Source organism: Leptonotus elevatus, chromosome 1 (assembly GCF_054856555.1).
Source record: "Leptonotus elevatus isolate MCC_2025b chromosome 1, RoL_Lele_1.0, whole genome shotgun sequence".
Taxonomy (NCBI): Eukaryota; Metazoa; Chordata; class Actinopteri; order Syngnathiformes; family Syngnathidae; genus Leptonotus; species Leptonotus elevatus.
Window position 1 is genome coordinate 826,636 of NC_141239.1, and position 20,189 is coordinate 846,824.

The 20,189-nt window shown below is 42.0% G+C and overlaps 2 protein-coding genes across 2 annotated transcripts in view; one reads left to right on the forward strand and one right to left on the reverse strand.

Annotated features, from left to right (window-relative positions):
- Positions 1-20,094, reverse strand: part of usp33 (ubiquitin specific peptidase 33) — a 36,536-nt gene extending 16,442 nt beyond the window's left edge. The window contains exons 1-4 of the mRNA XM_086085775.1: positions 10,192-20,094; positions 4,350-4,447; positions 4,175-4,228; positions 4,036-4,098 (exon numbers count right to left, since the gene is read on the reverse strand). Coding sequence (XP_085941901.1) covers positions 4,036-4,098; positions 4,175-4,228; positions 4,350-4,433 — 201 coding nt within the window. The 5' untranslated portion in view covers positions 4,434-4,447; positions 10,192-20,094. The remainder of the gene's footprint in view (positions 1-4,035; positions 4,099-4,174; positions 4,229-4,349; positions 4,448-10,191) is intronic.
- On the forward strand, positions 8,059-17,552 carry miga1 (mitoguardin 1). Its single transcript, XM_086086055.1, has 14 exons — positions 8,059-8,212; positions 9,246-9,386; positions 10,928-11,096; positions 11,254-11,478; positions 11,553-11,683; positions 11,776-11,902; positions 11,984-12,072; positions 12,867-12,976; positions 13,050-13,122; positions 13,209-13,295; positions 13,685-13,918; positions 14,001-14,054; positions 14,632-14,748; positions 15,122-17,552. Exons 2-14 carry the CDS (start codon positions 9,294-9,296, stop codon positions 15,335-15,337), a joined length of 1,725 nt encoding a protein of 574 aa, XP_085942181.1. The 5' UTR covers positions 8,059-8,212; positions 9,246-9,293; the 3' UTR covers positions 15,338-17,552.
- Positions 20,095-20,189: the final 95 nt, after the last annotated feature.

Below are 20,189 nucleotides of genomic sequence, written 5' to 3' on the forward strand. Positions count from 1 at the left end.
CGGTAAATGCGCATCCTCCAACAAGATTAAGAATTACTGCTCTGACACGCATAAAAACGTATGAGTAATTGATGGCCCCCAAATATAGTTATTAATAAGTTCCTATCGATGCCACTAGATAGCAGCAAAATACTACGTTTTATTAGACAGGGCTATGGCCGGACTAAATGAAGCTTAACATAGTTCCTTACGCGAACATCTGCAAAAGATATACTTTTATATTACACAGGGCTTTGACCTGAGTACAATAAAACACAAATAAGCAAGTGTTCCGTGAATAATATGATAATAATAATATTTTTTTAAAAAAGTGATGAGGTAAATTTGCGCTGTTCGAAACACTAGACCACAATGCTCAAGTCTACCTAAAATGTTCTTAAGCCCTCTCTAAATGAATTGGTTGTGTATTTATTTATTTATTTTTACTAAAAAGATCAAAAACCTTAATGAACAGCAGATTGCTATATTGTCTAATAATTATTTTACAATGCATGTGATATCCGTATACACAAGCTGATTCCAATCAAGAGGATCGGTATCAGGCTTATGCAGAGCTTGCTGATGAGCTGATCATATATCAGCTGTGTTGGAGAAGGGAAACATCCCAAACCTGCAGGACTCCGGCCCTCGAGGACAGAGTTTGCCTTGGGGCTAAGCCCCCCCCCCCCCCCCCCTTCCATGAAACCTAGTGACGCCCCTGCCAGACCACAAAGCGAAATGTAAGCAGAGCTGTATTGAGTTTTGTTATATGCACAAATGAGCAGCTTCTGATTTGCAGCACTTTGGTGAATACGCGTCTCTGAAACTACATTCCTTCGTATTTCGGAGATGGTCGTAAACGGTGATGGTCGACCACCCGCGTGCATTATTGATGCAGGTCGCATTAGCGGTCACAGCAGCAGGCAAAGAGTCCCGGGCAACAAAAGAAAGAGTCCTTCTAAAGGATTCATGAGAGCAAATATAGTCGACATTATTAAGCGCTTTGATATGTGGATTTATTGGACTTTGCATCAGTCAGTGTGATGTGTTGCGTGGCAGTTTAATACTCGATACTTGATATCGCGGCAAGAATAGAAGCCTAAACGACATTTACTGCGCATGAGTGCAGTAAAGGTCGTGATTTACTAACGAAATCACGAGTACCATGAGGGAAAACAACAACTTTAAAAAGGCACAGGGTTATTCATTTTTCACACTAGTATGACCTTTAATAGAATGTTAACATGTAACTGTTTTTAAAGTCTGTGCAGTGAATAAAGGTTTTAATGATGGCGACAGTCTGACCCCAGAACAGATTTTACGGGAAAACAAGCAGTAACAAGTGCCGTTGGTGTTTTTATGGCATAACAATTCAGACTCGTGCTTCTGCTGCAATTGGCAAAAAAATAATAATAAGAAGAAGAAAGACAAAGTATTAATGTTTCGGTTTTATAAAAAGAAAAGATTGAAGGTGTTTATTTTACTGTTTTAGTTTTCTTTCATTTATGGTTGTAATTTACAGCTGGCAATTAAATGTTTCACTTTTTTTTAAATTGAAAAGATTTAAGTTGTTAAATATGAGTGTTTTTTGAATTGCAAACATTATATTGTTGGGCTTTCAGACAATTTACTGTTGACGTTTTTCATGGGTCATTTTAAACATCACAAAGTCTGCTCCTGTTTCGCTTTCTGTTAAGCATTTCCTTCCCTTACTGCAGCGTACGTGGACCAAACTGTGACCTTATAACTCGAGAACAAATCAAACTGCTACTTAATCCATCAAGTTCGGTGGACGGAAGGACATCGCGGTGCTTTCAAATCAATCCGCTGCCATCAACCATCAGATGCGCACGCGCACACAAAATCCAATGTATCTTTCATTTGGGTCAAGGAGCGCAGAGTCTTCTCTGCAGGCGCAGCAAATGATGACTTTGCATTAATATCGCTTTTGCAATGAGGCAACCGAAGGAGGAAAAAAAGAAAAGGCCCAGCCAACAACGGATCCTGTAAACGTGCGAGTGGCAGCACCGCAATTCCCTGAGGACTCGCGATTAATAATAGATGAGCCGCTCGTGCAATTGCACTGGATGTGGACTGGAGACGCCTCAGGTTCGATTTATGCTGCAGGTCCAAGTGGCCAATTCCAATTTAATGCCTACAGTGGATGTAAAATGTCGACACAAACGTATCAGGAGTTGGACAAATGCTAGGTTTTTTGTGGCGGCCAACAAACGAATAAAGACGACATCTTTTCAAGACAGGAAGTAAAAATAAACAAAACGAGATACATAATGTGATTGCACAATTGTGCACACGCTCATAACTCGGATGTGACTACGTTCAGAATGAACCAATGAAATTCAAACTCATGTTAAATGTGAGTCAGCACACATCTACCACCGTTTCAAGTTCAAATTGCAAATAAAGTTCAGTGGTCCTCATACCAGCAGTCTTCTGATTTGTTGTTTTGTTTTTATCTCTAGCAGTCCCAACTCTGACTTGGTTAGAACTTGTGTTCATTTCGTCAAGGAAAACTAAACAAAAGTCATTTCGTCAACACACATTTTTCACCGGATAGAAACGAGACTAGACTGGACTAAAATCCTCGTTCATAAATAATAACTGGAACCAAATCAGTCTGCATTTTCGTCGGCTAATGAAGACGAAACGAAAATGTACTTCGCTTAATAAAAACTGGACTAAAATCGATAGATATTGGAGTTCATGAACAAAAATGGGACGAAAAAGATATGATTTTATAAAATCTTGTCTCTGCTAATCTGTCACGGTGACCCACTTTCAAATCTGCAACTAGCGAGTGCAACATGCAAACACATGGGACAGACAGGAGGGGGACTCGCAGTGAAAGGTTAAAAAAAAAAAAAAAAAAAGAGTAAATTATAGTTATAATGTAACATGAATCCAACCGTTTCAACAATGATGTTAATCCGACCGCTAACTCATGCTGGCTAATTTACTAGCTCATCATAGCAGCGAATTGTTGATATACTGTAATTGTGTGTCAAATTGTTTTTCATCAAAAAGATCAGAGAATGTTTTTTATGTGAAATCGTTTTCAATCTGAAATGTTATGTTATGTTAACATGTTACTCCAACCACCACAGTGTTGATTTTGGTGACGAGCAACATTGCGTTTATGCCAAACATACATTTTTACAAAAACATCTGCTTTGGCTTCATCGCATTACGACACATTTTGCCACGTGTTGGGGATATTTCAAGTGTGTTTTTCATTCTTTAAGATACAGTTGTGCTTGAAAGTTTAGGAAACGTATGAGCACGTTGTATGGTGGGAAAAAGGTGTAATGCCCATAAGATGTTCGGATTTGGAGGTTGAAGTTGACGTGTAGAGAATTAGAGATGTGAATTTTGGTGACGATTCATAGCATTTTTGTGTTATTAGGCAACATTTAGCTTTGGTATATTTACAGTTGTGCTCTAAATTTGACATAACCCTAACTTTCAAGCACAACTGTAAAGCTTCCATCTTGTCCCCCCAACCCAGACATGAAAAAGACAGATGACTGTTGTCACAGCCAGTACTTGCCAGCAATTCCTGCAGCTCCTTCGACGTCACCGACTAGCCTTTTAATGAATTTTGGAAGGATATCAAGTTCTTGGTAATGTCAGTTTTGTACCAAATGTTCTCTACTCCTTGACGACTGCCTTCACAGTTTTCCATTAACAGCTCAAACTTCTTTTGTACCCTTTTTCCTAAATGACCTATGAACATTAACAATGAGATCTCTCTCTTGCTGTAACTACAAAAATCTCAGGGAAAGCCTGCTTGAACATATAATTTTTATTTGGGGTTAATCAGGGGCACTTTCAATTGTTTCAGCATTACTTACTCTTTTTTTTTTTTTTATGGCAATCGAACGGGGTATTGTGTACATTTCACATCCATTGTACATGCTGATATTTGCTTATTATCTTTTTCAAGTAACATATTCACAGATTGGCTGTGTTAACTGACAGAAAAAAATGAAACAACCCCCCCACACAGATTAAGATCAACTTTCGAAGACATCTCACCTGCGAGTGTCCTGTGCTGTGGTCCACGTGGGATTCCCCACAGCCGACGTAGGCACAGCCATTCTAGTGACACAAAAATACAACATCGTTTTTGAGATAAGAGAAAATATATTTTTTTCTTCTTTTTTTTTTGTCTTACCTCCAAACAAGCCCACAAATTTGGTCCTCCGACTTTACAGTCTTGACATTGGCCCTGGAGACAATGATGACACTCATGTTAGCATGTTAGCATGTATAGCATGGCGCTCAATGTTGCGTTTCAACTTTCGACCAGTACAGTTCAGACATTGTAATGAGTGAAGGAAGTGACTCACGTGTGACTTGTGGATGAGTTCCTCCTTGGTGATCTCCCCCACACAGTCCAGGTGGGGGCAGTCGCAGCTGGGGGCCGGCGGCATTGCTCAACCGACAGCTGCTAAGGAAAAAAAAAAAAAAGTGCGAGCAGAACGTCAGTTCCTCTTTCAAATAAAACGATCTTAACAGGAATCACTACAGCGTTGTTGATCGTTTGGAATATCATCTGGATCTTGACGACAGGTGGAAGAAATATTCCGAGCCATGATAGCCATCACACATGTGAACAATTGCTGTCGTTCTCAGCCCGCATGTCAAACCGGCCCCGCCATCAACAGCAGCATCTGAAAGATCTGGTTTTGTTGTGTCGCAACAAACGATTGCATTCAAATCACCCCTGTGCCAAAACTCACATAGGAAATATACAAATATCACTCATTTTAACATGGGCTAGCCGCTAGGCTATAGCATTTTGTGATTATAATAATAATAATAATAATAATATCACAACGCAAGTCATGTAAAATTACGGCTTTTCTTGTAAAATGACATTATTACAAACGGTCTCTGCGAAGCTTTCATGCTTTTTTTTGGGGTAAAGAAACCATTTAAGTTATTAATCATTGCAGCCCTACACGGTACAATTACACCGTTACGTGTAATTAAATAACGTTTTGATATCACACTATACGGTTTGTTGTCTTATGTATTTCACTTTGTAATGGATGGATGGATGTTTTATTCTTCACTTTACAGCCTGGTCAACATTGTGAATGAGCATGTTTTCAATTGCCTTACCTGGATACATAAATGTTAAATAAATGAAGCGATACTGTTGGTCAATATCTAAATTTGTAAAATTCTGAATTCTATTACATAGTTTTTGTCTATTTAACGTTCATGCTCTATTAAAACAATAATACACCGAAGTTACTAACAAGTGACTCTTTTTTTTAACTGATTACTTAATAGGAGGACTACATTTTTTTCCAACATGAATCATATTATAATAAAGTAACAGCCCTTTTACTAGAGTATACTTTTTGGCTAATCTACCATCCTGTGTTCTGATAACGCCGTACGTAAATGTACTGTTATTATGATTTTCCTTACCACGCGTTCCGCTTCTAATCTATCTTCTTTTTTTTTTGGTGGAAGGGGGGGGCGGGGGTTAAATTGAAGATTATTAAAAGTGTGTAAAATGGGCATACAGCAGTACACAGGACTGAGATGCTAAACTAGGGCGGGGCACTCTGCCTGATCGAGCAAGCAGCAGTGCACGCAACAATCCACAACTGCCACATGATTATTGCCTCTATTCATTAAATCGTTGATGGTGCGTTTATGTACACATTGGTTAACGTCACATTTGGACCCCGAGTGTCAGTTTATGGAGCAGATGCTGTAAAAAATGTTAACGTCACCTGCTGCCCCGTTCGCGTTCAATTCTGTCACGTTGATATCGGGGAGGACGGGAGGAGAATCCAACATTGTTCGCATAACCTCTGTTTGATGTATGCAATGGAACAACCGATGTAAATGTACGTAATGTCGGCCTACGGAGGTGAGCTGTCAAAAGCAGGCGAGGCTCTTTTTTTTTTTGACAGCGCAGTTAGCACTTAGCATTAGCATCACTCTGACACGTTTGATTATTTTATTTAGAAAAAATAAACAGTAACTCACACAGAGAGACACGCAGGTGTAAAACAAAAATAAAGAAGTAGGTGAATTTGCTTAAAGACCGTGACGCGTGATGGTGGATAGAAGCTATCTGTTAGCATGGAGCTAACGTTAGCCTGATAGCGTTGCGGAACGAAGCGAAAGCCGACAATCCCCCTCGGAGGATACTAGACTAAAACCCCGCCCGGCGGCGACTTAAGTCGGTGCTTACCTTTACGATAAACGTCGGCGCTGCTGCCAACGTCGGTTATATTCCACTCGAATGTCGAAATATTGGCGTTGGTTGTGGTGTTAAACGTTATCCTTCTGAACATTTAAACGCTCCTTGGCCGTTCTGCGTGGTTGCTAACGTTACAGCCTTGTCGAATCAAAGAACACGCAGTGGGTACAAGAGAGAAATCGTCCTGGCGAGGCTTCTCCGGGCCGTGACCAAGACCCAGCCCACCGCTACACAGCCAAAGAACAAGCAGTGGGCACAAGAGCACTTAACGCGGCTTCGCCTCGGCGATACCAAAGAGGAACAGAAGCCGTCTTTTGGGGGTTTGTGGACAGTCAATCAATTACTCAATACGTTAATTTAACCATAAAATAAATAAGGGCAGCACAGTGGGGAGTGGCTACTACATCCGCCTCAACAGTTCAAAGGTCGCGGGTCCAAATTTGGCCTTTGGCCTTCTTGTCTGGACTTTTGCATGTTCTCCGTTTGCCTGTGTGAGTTTACTCCAGCCCCGTTGCATTGTAGGAATGGGATAATTGAACACTCTAAATTGTCTGTAGGCGCGAACGTGAGCGTGAATAAATCTGTGCCCTGCTGTAATTGGCTGGCGACCAGTTCCGGGTGAAGACCCTGTCTCTGGTCAGCTGGGATCGGGTCCAGCACACTCGCAAGTGCCGCAGCCCTGAAATGGTACAGCGGACGGATGAATGAATAAAAATTAATTTGAGACCAAGGTCTCTTTTTCAAGCGTGATCTGGCCAAGAAGGCTGAGCACAATTCATGTCATAACAATGTAAAGATACACATAAACGAACGCAATATACGTTAAAAGTAGACATAAAAAAACATCAAAGACCAGGCCAGGGGAGTGTTATTTACTTATGAGGAATTTCTTCTTTTTCCAATCTGATATTGTGTCTGTGTCACGTCCAATATCATACTGGAACTGTCGTGTAAAGAATTTATGTTGGAAAAAATGTGGACCCTGCCTCAGAAATTATTTTTAGTGAACAAGGTAAAGGAAGTGTCTTTCAAAATGATTCATCGTTGTTATCCAGTGAAATCCTTTTTTTGTTAAATTTGGTTATGATATGGATCAGAACTGCTCCTTCTGTGGCTCCCAATCAGAGACTCTTGTGCATTTGTTTTGGAAATGTACTTATGCTCGCAAGCTATGGCAAGACATTTGCAAATTTATTTTGGACAATATCTTTTGTAATTTTGAGCTTTCATTACTGATTTTTGACAATTCATTTGAAAAATAATATTATTTGATTCATCTTTTAATTGATCTTGCTAAGTTTTATATTCATAAATGTAAATGTGTAAAGTTGAAACCTATTTTTTTCCCTGTTTTTGAAAGATGTATATTTACAGTCCATCTCTACTTCCAAAAATAAGAAGGCTATCAAGACCTTAATTTTGTGTTCTCATTTTGGTGTTTTTAATATTTCTTAGTTTAAGACCCCTGGCATTATTTATTTCTTTCCTCTTTTTTTTTTTTCTTTACTGTTATTGTGAGATTGTTGTGTACTGTGATGATGATTGTTTGTTTAATGTTTGCCATGTTTGGCTTTTGATTTCAATTTGTTAAATAAATCAATTTAAAAAGGGTTGCAAAAGCCAATAAAAAAAATAGTTATCTGTTCATACGATGACTATGTGCTAATCAAGTAATAAAAGACAAGCGCTTTTGTACTACAATCCGCAGTTAAGGTTAATTTATCACCAATGATTGAATTACGTAATAGCTGCGCTTCGTGTGAAAACGACCTTCACTTTGACTTGCAATACCAAATGTAGTCAAGCGGAGGCGCTTAATCTCCGTGTAAAACACGACAGAAAGTAGCGCTAGCCGTTGCTGACGTTAGCCGAGCCGGGGTCCTTTTCACTCGGCTTCATCTGCGGAGGTCATCCGGTCGACCAGACGTACTCTTTTCGCCTGCCTGGCTGCGGAGGCGGAAGAATAAGACTTCATATGCAGCGGTAATGATTTTTAACGCTCATTTTGTCACGTCCACAGTCCACACCAACAAATGTGTCTTTTGACGGGCGAACGAGGTGATATCTGGACTGAGTGATTAGCTGGCTAACCGTTAGCAACTTAGCATGTGGTGCTATAATTATGAGGACAGGTATTTTTGTTCTGGGCATTGATTTTACAAAAACACACGGAAATTGTAAGCAATCTGCGATGTGCTCCATGGAGCATTATTTAGGTGGATATTTATAGCTGGAGGCTTTGGGGGGGTTTAGTCGTGGCACCTTATTTTGAAATGGTAAAGGAAGTCATGTGTTATTATAGGGCATTTCCAAGCTTGAAAAGGAAGTCTTTTTATATTCATTTAAAATGGTAGGGGAACAAAACCCTTGTAAATTATGCTCTTCCCTCCAAATTTTAAGTTTTCCGTCCTCAATTTTAGGTCATTATTCTCGTAATAATATGACTTTATTCTCTTAAAATTCAGAACAAAACTTTATTTTCTTCATTGTGACTTTATTTTAAAATTACATACTTTTGTATTTTTCCTATAAAATCACAAGTCTTGTCCACATAATATTACCATTTTCATGTTAGTTTTATTTTTGAAAAAAAAAAATCTGGAATAAAGTTGTGTTTTGTATACATAAATATTTAGGTATGTGTGTGTATACCATCCCCCACAGTTCCCAAATCCCATCTGTGCACCTTTGCGTTTGTCTATATGTGCCCTGTGACAAGTGACAAGGTTGACAAGTGACAAAAAAATCAGGGTGAGATAAACTGCAGCGAACCCGCGACTCTAGTGACGGTAAGCAGTTCAGAAATGGGATGGATATTCCAAGATGGACTTGATTATCTATTTTACATTTCAAATAGGGATTTTTTATTTATATATATTTTTAAATAGTGTTATTCGAAAATAGTTGTTAACAGTTTGCCTGACATGTTACACAGCCTCTTAATGGGTCTAATTGCAACTTCAATGTACAGTAATAGTTCTTATGTAAAAAGGCGTTGTTATGTCCTGCTGTGCAGTTGCGGCGCTCGCGTGAGGACCAGCAGCGTCATGGCTCGAGTGACGCAATGACGCACTACTCCCAGCTGTCGGCCAAGGCCGCTGCCCTGCGCGTCATTCACCTGCCGCTGGCCGTGTGCGGCTCTGTGGCACAGCTGCAGGTACATCATAAAGTTACCCCCCCCCTTATTTTTTATTTATTTATTAATTTTTTTTAAATAGCTTCTTCTTGGTGCTTTAACTGTGATGTTACCTCAGACTGTGGATGTGGGTTAGCAGGGGTTCAATGAGTTCAGGGTCGGATTAGAGTTACACTTTGGCCAGTCTATTTATGGCTGCTAAATGTTTATGCTGTGTAACTTTCCTTCTCCAACTCTATCTCAGAAGAGAGCCTGGAAGATGAATAGTCATTTTACTTCCATTTTAATAAAACTATTTTTAGATATCTATTTCCCCTCCACTCTGTGATTAAACATAAATAATGTAAATCGACTCACTCTTGGAAGAGGCCCTGACGTAATGGACTCCCTTTTACTTCAAAAAATAAAGTAGACATGCAATGGCTTGAGAACATTCCTAACTGTCATGCATATTGTCCACTTCACTAAAAAAAAACAAAAAAAACATTTCACTGTATTATAAAATTGTTTAAAACAACACATGGCCAAATCCCACTTTTAACATGATTTTATAGCTCTATTTAGCGTAAATTGGAATTAGTTGTGTTTATGTGGGAATTAAAAATTTTCTGAAGTCTTACGCAAACCTTCTTAAGTTTAGGTTTATGGTTTTATTGAACATATAAACATAAAGAAAACACAAAACAAGTATAAAATATAATTTGAAGTAAAGAGTTTATATGTTCAAAAGTCTGAGTTTATTGCACTTAGTTTAACCGCTTAATCTCCCTGGTGGTTCTTTCCTGATGATGATGATGATGATGATGATGAGTTAACTACCTCTCACCTCACTGATGCCTGTCGCGTCATGTGACTGGCGGAAGGCGGCGCTGATTGGGTTGTTTTGGGCGTGTTGTCTAATGCGCATGGTCCTGTGCAGTATTGCCAAGAATTACAGTGGAACCTCCTAAAGAAAATGTCAATAATTATACATGCAATAAGAAAACATATTCTTCAAATGTTTATAAATTGTGCGCGTTGTGACGTAATTTATCTAAAATGTTTGTCAAAATGTCGTTTTAAAGGAGACATTCATTTTATTACACTTTGTTACCCAGTAACAGAGCTCGGGTGTTGGACAAAGCAAGCAGTTAGTCAGTGTAGAGAATTTAGTTGCTATATTTAGCAATTTTTACGACCCCTCTTGCCACTATTTTTTTTTTTTAAGTCATCGCTGAATAATTTAACCAAATTCCCCCACTACCCACAAAGCAAACGCTTATAAAGACTTAATATTTTCGTTTGTGGAGGCAGGACTTCCATCACCAAGAGCATTAATCAATCACTTGAAAATGGCAGATCTTCACCAAGCTTTGTGTGCGTGTTCTGTAAATGAATTCAATTGTGACGATGCTCTCAAAAATAGATCTACTTGTTTTATTTCACCCTTTATGGGTGTGCAAGAAATCGGAATATTTGCGTACAAGCCATTAAAAAAAGTCCATTTTACATACCAATACATCCCCGTAGAATAGCTTCTGAGTGCTGGGTCCTAACATGAGCTTGTGAATGTGTTTGATCAGGTGAGCGCGGGCACCAAGAAGCTGGTTGCCGCCGCCGCCTTCGGTGCCGCCTCGCTGCTCTTCCTAGCTCGCCACTTCCAGAGGAGGCGAGGCCGCAAGAAGGCCGGTTCGCCGCAATGGGATCAGGCCGCCGTCCAGTTGTTGTTCTCCTCGGCAGCGTTGGAAAATGGTGAGGCAGTATAGACCAGGGTTAGGATCATTTACATTTTTCATTAAAGTTAGTCACAAATGCACTTTAAGCCACTTATTTAACAGTCACTGATCTCATTCACTAAGCCACGCCCCCAAAGGGTACACAAAATTCATCTTTAAACTCTTGTATGCAGTCAAGAGCAGTCATCAGAACATGACGATCTCCTTCAACCCCGAGTCGGGATTCTCGCTCGCACCCGCCTCCGTAGCAGCCCCCAGGGAGCGTTCCGAGAGTCTGGCATCGAGCGCGGACACGTCCAGCAGTGGCACCTGCGCCGTCGAGTCCAGCTGCTGGGACCGACTGGGCGATGCCGACGTGTGCAGCATGGTCGCCACTCCCGAGAACCTCTACCTCATGGGTAAGTAAACGCGTTTGAACGTAATCTCGCACGACTTGGTGGCGATTGGTGACTTATGAAGTGTCTTCTGGCAGGCATGGATTTGTTTGAAGAGGCGCTACGGCGATGGGAAGAGGCGTTGACGTTCCGGAGCAAGCAGGCGGACGACGACCTGATCTCCGTCAAGGCGGGGGCTGCGGATGCCGTCGCAGAGGACAACATGGAAGTATGTGTCTTCCGTCAACCATCATTACACTTTCTATAGTTCTGGTTCCAATTCGCAGGCGCGACTGCATTTCCTTTCTTTTCTGGCTGTAGGATGTTATCAGTGCAGAGTTTGTCCACAGGCTGAAGTCGCTGCTGCAGAGGGCTTACCGTCTGCAGGGCGAGTTCGAGGGCGTGTTGGGGGGCACGTCGGAGCCTTCGTCCGCCGCCAGCGGCCACGGTCGGTCGCTTCCGCCGCACACGTGACCAAAAGGGGAAATAATGTGGACGAGTTTGTGACATTTTGTGTTTTGCCTGTCAGACATTTTGTCTCAAGAGGAGCAGGATGACGCCTGCCTGAGAGACAGCGTCAGCATCGCCTCAACGGACTCTTTTGTGTCCGCGGCTGAGGTGAGAGGACAAATCAAAATCAAAAAATGTCTTTTCAATATGCGCCTCCACAAATGTATATGTTGCGTTTTTGGAATATGAATTAACTCATTCAAACCCAAAAACCTATACAAATGTTTAATACTTTGCCATGCACTCCCAAAAAACTATTTATAAGTTTTTTATGCTATAGCATACATAAGGCTTTGATACAGCTTCTGACACGAAGAGGTTGCTTAAAGGAATGGTAGTTTTTACCACAAAAAAATGGCCAGCAGGTGGCAGCAGAGTATAAGAGATCAGCCAGGGCCATGTTGCAACAAGCTCTTTTTCCCAGTGCTTTCAACAGGTTTGTGAATGATGATGAAACATCGCTATATTCTAATGCTAATTGCTGCAAAACGGAAACAGATACAAATATGCTTTATTTTCCTGATGAAAGAAGAGACTCTAATCTTTCCTTTCGTAGGTTCAATGTTTTTTTTTTATAGCAATAGAACACAATATTCCGTGGACCTTGCAAAATCCGTCAAAATCCAGTAAAACGTCCGGGAGTGAATGGGTTAAGCCGAAAAATCTCTGGTCTTAGGTAACGACGGTCACGGCTCACCTGTTGTTAGTCATGTGATGCTCACCCTTAGCAACTGTGATGTGGAAGTGAGTGTCTGTCTGACACTCTTCTCCCGCGTTGTAAAAGTTCTTACCTCTGCCTCTTTCTCCATTTCCCCCCCCACCATGTTTGTATTCCTTGGCGACTGTCTCCATTAGTAGCATTAGTAGCATTACTGTTAATACTGTATTCGTGTCTCTGCTAGTTGTCAGAGCACAAGGAGCTGAGGAGCATCTACACGCTGACTCATCATCCCTTCTACGAGGAGGCCTTGCAGATGGCGGAGGAGGGCAAGATCTCCTGCAGGGTGCTACGGTAAATAAAACACGTTCAACGGGAGCAGATGTTGGTATAGATGCTGAAACCGGTTTGGGTCCACATGGGTCAGGACGGAGATGTTGGAGTGCCTTGGCGACGTGGATTTTCTTGCCAAGTTGCACTGTGTGCGGCAGGCGTGTCAGGTCGGTGGCGCCAATGCTCCCCGCGAGCATCGCTTCAGCATCTGTTGCAGAGGGCCAAGGTTGAAGTTTGTGTTTTTGTTTTGCAGCTCATTCTGTGTGAAAGAACCACCAGGTTGTTTCTGGCGGACACCGGAAAGAAGATTTTGTCATCCATCATCGTCAAAGCGCAGAAGGTACAATGGAAGTACAGACCACGGCTGCGCGGTTTGTCTCGAGCGCTGTTGCCACGCCACTACGTTAACATACGTTCAGGAAACAGTAGTGCCGCCATAGTGATTAACATGTAGACCATACAGTGATATGGGGACTCCAATGGCAGCCGTGGGACTGCATGAGAAGGTATCAACTTCTTAAGTCAATGTGTCTGGCTCTTCTTGCATCCGTTTTCCACTTGAGAATGGAGTCGTGCAGCAAAGTGGAGACTGTGGAGCAATGATTCATCGGTTAATTGGCAGTTACCAATGTATTAAATGAAGCAATTAGATACCTTTAAAGTTGTTACAGTACAAAAAGAGTCCATAAGCAACCCACGATGATTTACGTGGCACGCTGTGGATTTCAGAGCCCAAAGAGATTTGAGGAAGTGTTTGAGGAGATGATGAGCTTTCTGGAGGAAGCGGAGCACTGGGAGAATACAGCGGTGGAGTTGGCCACGCGTGGCGTTAAGCACCTCAACTTCTACGACATCGTGCTGGACTTCATCCTGATGGACTCTTTCGAGGACCTGGAGAACCCGCCCGTCTCCATCCAGAACGTCGTCAACAACCGCTGGCTCAACAGCTCGTTCAAGGAGACGGTACGGGGAGCAAAACGGGGAATACCGACGAAGATTGCTGGAAATTCTTATCGCTTGACTTTTTTTGTGTTGTTGTTGTTAGGCAGTGGCATCAAGCTGCTGGTCGGTGCTGAAGCAGAAGAGGCAGCATATGAAGGTTTGTGCAATCTCTAGCGTCTTTCTCGGAGTTCCCACATTTACTTTGTCCATGTTTTCTAGAGCAGTGGTTCTCAAACTCAGGGATCCCCGAGCTGTCACTTGGCAACCCACGCTAGTTGCAAGGGATAGGGACACCAAGCCCTGTTGCAAATAACAAAAAAAACAGGATCGATATCCTCCCTAAAATGGTGCGTAATAGACGACAGCTGCCGCAAGATGGCAAAGAACTATTATCGTCGAAATGAAGCTCCTCCATTCACCTAAAATTGTTTCGTTGACACCAAGATGCAACCAGGTGGCGCCAAAGCTTTGCCTGAGCACAAAACCAGTGCGCAGGGATTGCTGCTTCAAGTTTTGCCTTTAAAGCAAACAGTGCGTATACCTAAATCTCGGTGTACCCTATTGGCGTTCACTAGCATTATGAGGTAGTCCTGGCTGGGCATGTTTCTCTTACCCCTGGACCCAAAAGGTTTGAGAACCATGTATAAAAAAAGGCAAGCAGGCATCGTTGAAGAGACGCATGGCTTCAGCTTCTCATCAAGCCATCAATGTTTGTGGACTCTTGTCAAAAACAGGTACCAGATGGCTTCATCGCCCGCTTCTACACACTGTGCGAGCAGATCAGTCCCGTCTTGGCATGGGGCTTCTTAGGGCCCAAGAGCCCCCTGCACGACTTTTGCTGCTTCTTCAAGGTCAGCAAAAACATTGCCGTAATGTTTCACTGGGCCAGGAAAAGATGTGATGCATATACCTGAATTTGCACCCAAGTGGGAGCGTGGTCTTACCCGAACGCAGTCGTAATTACAGCAAATACTTTGTGTGTAAAACATTTGTAAGCCATGAAAAAATAACTCATTATAGCTGGTTACTTGAGCATGAGGATATTTTTACAAGTTTGTAACCACAAAAGCTCATTGTTTGGTCATAAATGATCAAATCCGAATTATGATTTAACAATTGTACTTAATACATTTTGATCGATTCACCAGAGATTAATATTTAAAAAAAAAAAATCCCACCTTTAGAGACCTAACTTCCGTCTTGCAATGCATTGTGGTTGTTCAGGATCAGGTGGTGCACTTCCTCAAGGACGTATTTGACCTGGACAACGTTCGCTACTCGTCCGTGGATAGCCTGGCCGAGGACATGTTGCACCTGCTGCACCGTCGCTCCGAATTGCTGACGGCCTACCTGGGCGCAGACGCCCTGCGGCCCAGCGGCCGCAACGCCGCCATGCTCAATCTCCTGCCCACCGCCCTCATGGAGGCTCGCATTCAGTGAGTGGCTGTCGAGAGCGTACTGTATTTCCCATCAGGTCATCGGTTTGAGGCTCTATCCGTGCTCCACGTGATTATAGGTGCAGCCTTTGGTGTCCTGCCATCATATACATAACCATTAGAGGGAGCCTCAGTTTATTGAGGATGTGCAGGCTTGTTCACCATCTTGAAAAAGGAGCCCCCAGCATTTTATTGCATTCTAAGAGAACTGCAGTTGGCTCCAATACATTTTTCACGAATCAAGTCTTTACAGATTTTTACACTCATTGCTTAGTTAGAAACCTCTTTAATGTTTAGAATAAAGTATATAGTATGCATGGCTGGCGGTTGCACACCGTTGGAGCTTAAATCAGGGGTGCCCAAGTCCGGTCCTCAAGAGCCCCTATCCAGCCTGTTTTCCATGTTTCTCCCCACCACACCTGACTCGTGATCAGGATATCACGTCTTCTGCACAGCTTGCTGATGAACGAATCACTGGACTGGATTCAGCTGCGTTGAAGGACGCAGACATGGAAAACCGGCTGGTTAGGGCCGCTCGACTTGGGCACCTCTGGCTTAAATGTTTCAGCTGTTAAGTTTCAGGGTGTGTTTATGCAGGCGAGCATACCAGAGAGAAAATATGGTACAGACAACAGTTTGTTGTTATAAAAAAAGAAAAAAGAAAAATAATATTAACTTGAAAATGCTGCACGGTACCTTCCACCCCCAACACAATACTTGAAGTCGCAATAGAAATAAGTGATGAGGCGGGACTCCCGATTCAAGATGACAACCGCTCTGCATGATGCTCCAAATTCTCTGTCCAAGTCCAGGCTTCATATAGCTATGCACATGACAAATATGGCCATGACAACATACATGTGGTGGAACCATTTTAGGCCCCGCCCACACGAAAGCCAGTTTCAATGTATCCTCCCAAGTTTCTTACCGTTTAGGCCTTTCGTCCACACGAAACCGGGCTCGAGTGGAAAGCTTTCAAAACGCGCCCGTCTGGAAACCATATACGGGATACTCCTCCGGTGAGGACGTAATGGCCGCAGCTTGATGACAACGCATTGTCGCAGACTGATGACGTATGCGCCAATTCTCGCGTGACCGCGCGAACAGTCCGTCGGTCAACAACAATGGCGGCTAGCCGTGCCGTAGTCATTTTGCGCAGCCTCCTTAGCTTGCTTATGTTCGTCTTTTTCATGTTGTTTTGTTACATGCAAATCCATGTTTGTTCTGTAGATTGCAATTAAGTTAGAAAAAGTCGCCGAGTCTTCTACGCTTTCCGTTAACTCCCCGTGGCTGCGCTACAGCGCTACGCGAGACTTGGCATATACATTACAGCCGTAAAATGTCCCCAGCGTCTTTTGGACACGAGATTTGCTTGTCTGGACGGGGCCTTAGTGGAACACTGTTCTTTGACATTGACTTCTAAGTTGTTTCAAAACGATTTCAATCACATGAAATAATGTGAATCACTGACTGTGCAGGCAATGTTTTTAGCAACACTTAAGGTTACCAACAGTCAAATTTGCATAAGAAGTTCACTATTAGAAAGTAAAAACTACTTACCATTAGAAGACACTTATTGACAGGCAAGGGCAGAGAGATACTGTCGCAGTGGGTGTACTGTAAATTTGTGTCGTTGACATTTGTCTTGAAAAACCATTTTGTGCACTCTGTCTTGGCCATCACTGTGTGGGTAGCATCAGAGGAAAAAGCCTTCTCCCAAATTTGCTCACCTATATTCACATTTTGGTTGAATTTAAAATTGTACCACATCCAGTAATTATCGTAACTGCAGATTAATTTACACATTTTAAGAGGACAAAATGCAGGAATTTAACTGTCGAGGTTTGAAAGCACGGGATACTATACGAGCCGCTTTTAGTCCAATTTAACTCATGTTAACACTACTTGAAATGGGGAGTTCTAAACAAATTATTTGTGAAATGCAAGTGTTTATTTTAATACACATACTATGTACAGAATATTTTTTGAGTCTGTGATTTGTGGCCAGAATTCATTGTATTTAACTTGAGATGTGTGTTGGACTGTACATCCATTAAGTAACAATTTAAAAGGCATTCTGACGTGTGTGCGTTGCAATAAGTTGACCGAAAAGGGTCACAAAATACCCAAGCGTCCATGTTGGGCTTGTTGTCTTCACTGCTGCACAAATGTTACTTCATGCTCTCCAAGTTCAATAAAATGTCCCGATCAACATCAAATGATGCTTGCGATTTTAGGTCCATGTTCAAAATGGTCTGCGTTGACATTACAACCATGCTGATCAGTGTCATTTGATCTCATGAGCCAGTTAGATTGGATTTGTTTATGACACCTTTATTATTAATAATGAACAGTACAGTAGGAGTGAGCATATAGTACAACACATTGACCTATAGAAGGTTTCCTCCCGGCTAAATAACCCCCCCAACCCCTTAAAAAGGCAGAGCCCGAGTGGGACATTTCAATGACACAACACAACATATTCAAAGTTCAGTTCCTGTCCTCATCCAACTTTCTAAAGCATTCATTGCAACAACCATGACGACAATATAAATGACAACCATCAGACGACTTTTTTCGTTTTTTAAATCACTATGGCAGCATTAAAACAGTCAACCGAGCAGATACATGCCTAGCTTGCACTTTTTGCAGTCACAAAAATGACATGACTTTAATTGGTCTGGGGTTGTTGTTTTTTTACCTTAAGCACTGGAGCTCTTGCCCGGCCTACGCTCGGCAGAAACTACCACAGGCTCTGATTCTAGCGCCTAAGCTTGCAGCGTCCTCCAACACTGTGAGCAAGAAGTGAAGGCGTTTCAATGAGTACGTCAGCACTGTGCTTATGACAGAATACACACCACCAGTGAACATTGGTCAGCATCACGTGTGTATAGAAATATATATTTCTTTAGAAAATGGCCCTGACCTTCTGCAGCTTTACATGACATGCACAAAAAATAAAGGCCTGTCATATTATGCACAAACGCAGCATTTCCTCATTAAGCAACCACTTTGTACTTTTGAGTCAAGTCCACAAAGTCGTACAAGTCATCATGTCACTTTTCAGTTCAGCATAAATTCATTGACAGGGTGAGCATTTTTTTGCATGGGTGGAAAACTGATCAAATTGCCAGGAAGTGGAACCTCCAAAGCGGAACTAAATGTCATTGGTTCACTTAGTTCTCCAAATAAGAGGGATACATTTGTCAATTTACTACATTCCAGCAACAAATCGTATTGACAATTTCAACCCTCCTGTTTAATTAGACAATGATGTGAAAAATAAAAACTATGATTCAGCCTAAGTCTTAGAAAAAAATAGGTGTCTTTTCTTCCCAGGTATATAAACGATTACTATTTTATTTCTTCAAAGCTGTCGAATGGCTTGATCAGATCCGCCACATAACGAGGGATCAAATTTCAGTGTGTACGTAAATAGGCGCTGTACACAACAAAGTATAAAACCATTTGCGGCATGGAAACTGAAATGTCACATTCGCACATGGGAGCAACATGTTAACACCTGAGCAGCACTTTCACTTATTTGTCCTACGGCAGTCGTCACTGGGACATTTCTATGCCGCGGCAAAAGCACAGCTGTTGCATTTGTACTCTCATTGACGATTTGATTTGCCAGGTTTCACATTTCCCATAAAATAATGGAAATTGTTCCTCTTTGGAGGTTCCACTGTATTTTACTATTGGTTCCTTAGGCTTTGCTTACCTGGGTTAACTGCAGCAGAACCTAAGGTGCAAGGTCTGGGGGGGTTGGGGGGGAACACTGCAAAGATCAGATATATATTGCACTATATGGATATATTTGCAGTCAATACGATTTCTCCTTTCTGATCTGTCAATTCAAATCAAATGCCTTTTTAAACAGTTCTCAATTAAAAAAATCAATATTCATGTGAAGTCCACAACTCAATATGACATGCTCAAGTATAACATTGGCAACACGAGAGAGGGCTAATTAGTAAGCATGCTACGTAGTACACCATATCTTGATCAGCGGCCATTTTGTAAAACGAGAGACCGGGAAGGGTGGGGCATTTCAAGGACAGTCAGCAGAAACAACAACCGAGGCGACGAGTAACCGACATTCAATCGACGGCACTAATATGGTGTCCGACGCAAGCGCTACAAAGTGAATTCAACAGTCAAGGGTCTTCTACGCCTGGCTTCACAACAGTGCATACTTACCCACTGACAAAAAGGGAGGGGAAATGGCAAAATTTGACAAAAATGTAATCGATACTTTGCAAGCATCATTAGGCTCAGTAGTCAAGTCAGTTTGGGTACTTACAGGACAGGAGGGCTCAACTTGGACGTGGACTGCGTTAGTCGCCCCCTGACCGAGCCAACAGAGCTAAATGCTCGTAATGGATAAAAACACTAACACAGCAGTGGCACAGCAAAAAATAATTTTGCATTGCTTTTATCATTTTAAAATACGTGTACATATTAATAGTACATGGGCAGGACAAAAAAATGCATTATAGAATTTACCTGACTGCCCTGGAAGAAAAGTAAGGGAACACTAATAAAAATAGGCAACATTTCTTTGCAATCACTTTCCGAGAGGGGATTAAAAACATACTTGCTTACCACTTTTCTACACTTGCCTGTGGAGGAGGAAGTATCTACACGTCAAGACAAAAACAATGACATGTGCATTCTAGCTCGACACCTTTAAACAACAACGCATACGAGTCGTCTGGCTCAAGTCATCGAGAAAGAAAGCATGGCAGCAAACAGCAGGTATCAATCAACAAGCGCCTTGTAGACAGTTGGAGAGAAACAGGAGAGCATCGCTTTGTGTCAACCCACAGGTGGCCCGCTCGTTTGCTAACATA

What these genes read in the sequence shown, in the direction of transcription:
- miga1 (XM_086086055.1), top strand. Translation starts at nt 9,294, where the DNA reads ATGACGCACTACTCCCAGCTGTCGGCCAAGGCCGCTGCCCTGCGCGTC. An exon ending in ACAGCTCGTTCAAGGAGACG is followed by an intron (nt 13,919 to 14,000) that starts GTACGGGGAGCA and finishes TGTTGTTGTTAG; the next exon opens with GCAGTGGCATCAAGCTGCTG. An exon ending in ACTTTTGCTGCTTCTTCAAG is followed by an intron (nt 14,749 to 15,121) that starts GTCAGCAAAAAC and finishes GTGGTTGTTCAG; the next exon opens with GATCAGGTGGTGCACTTCCT.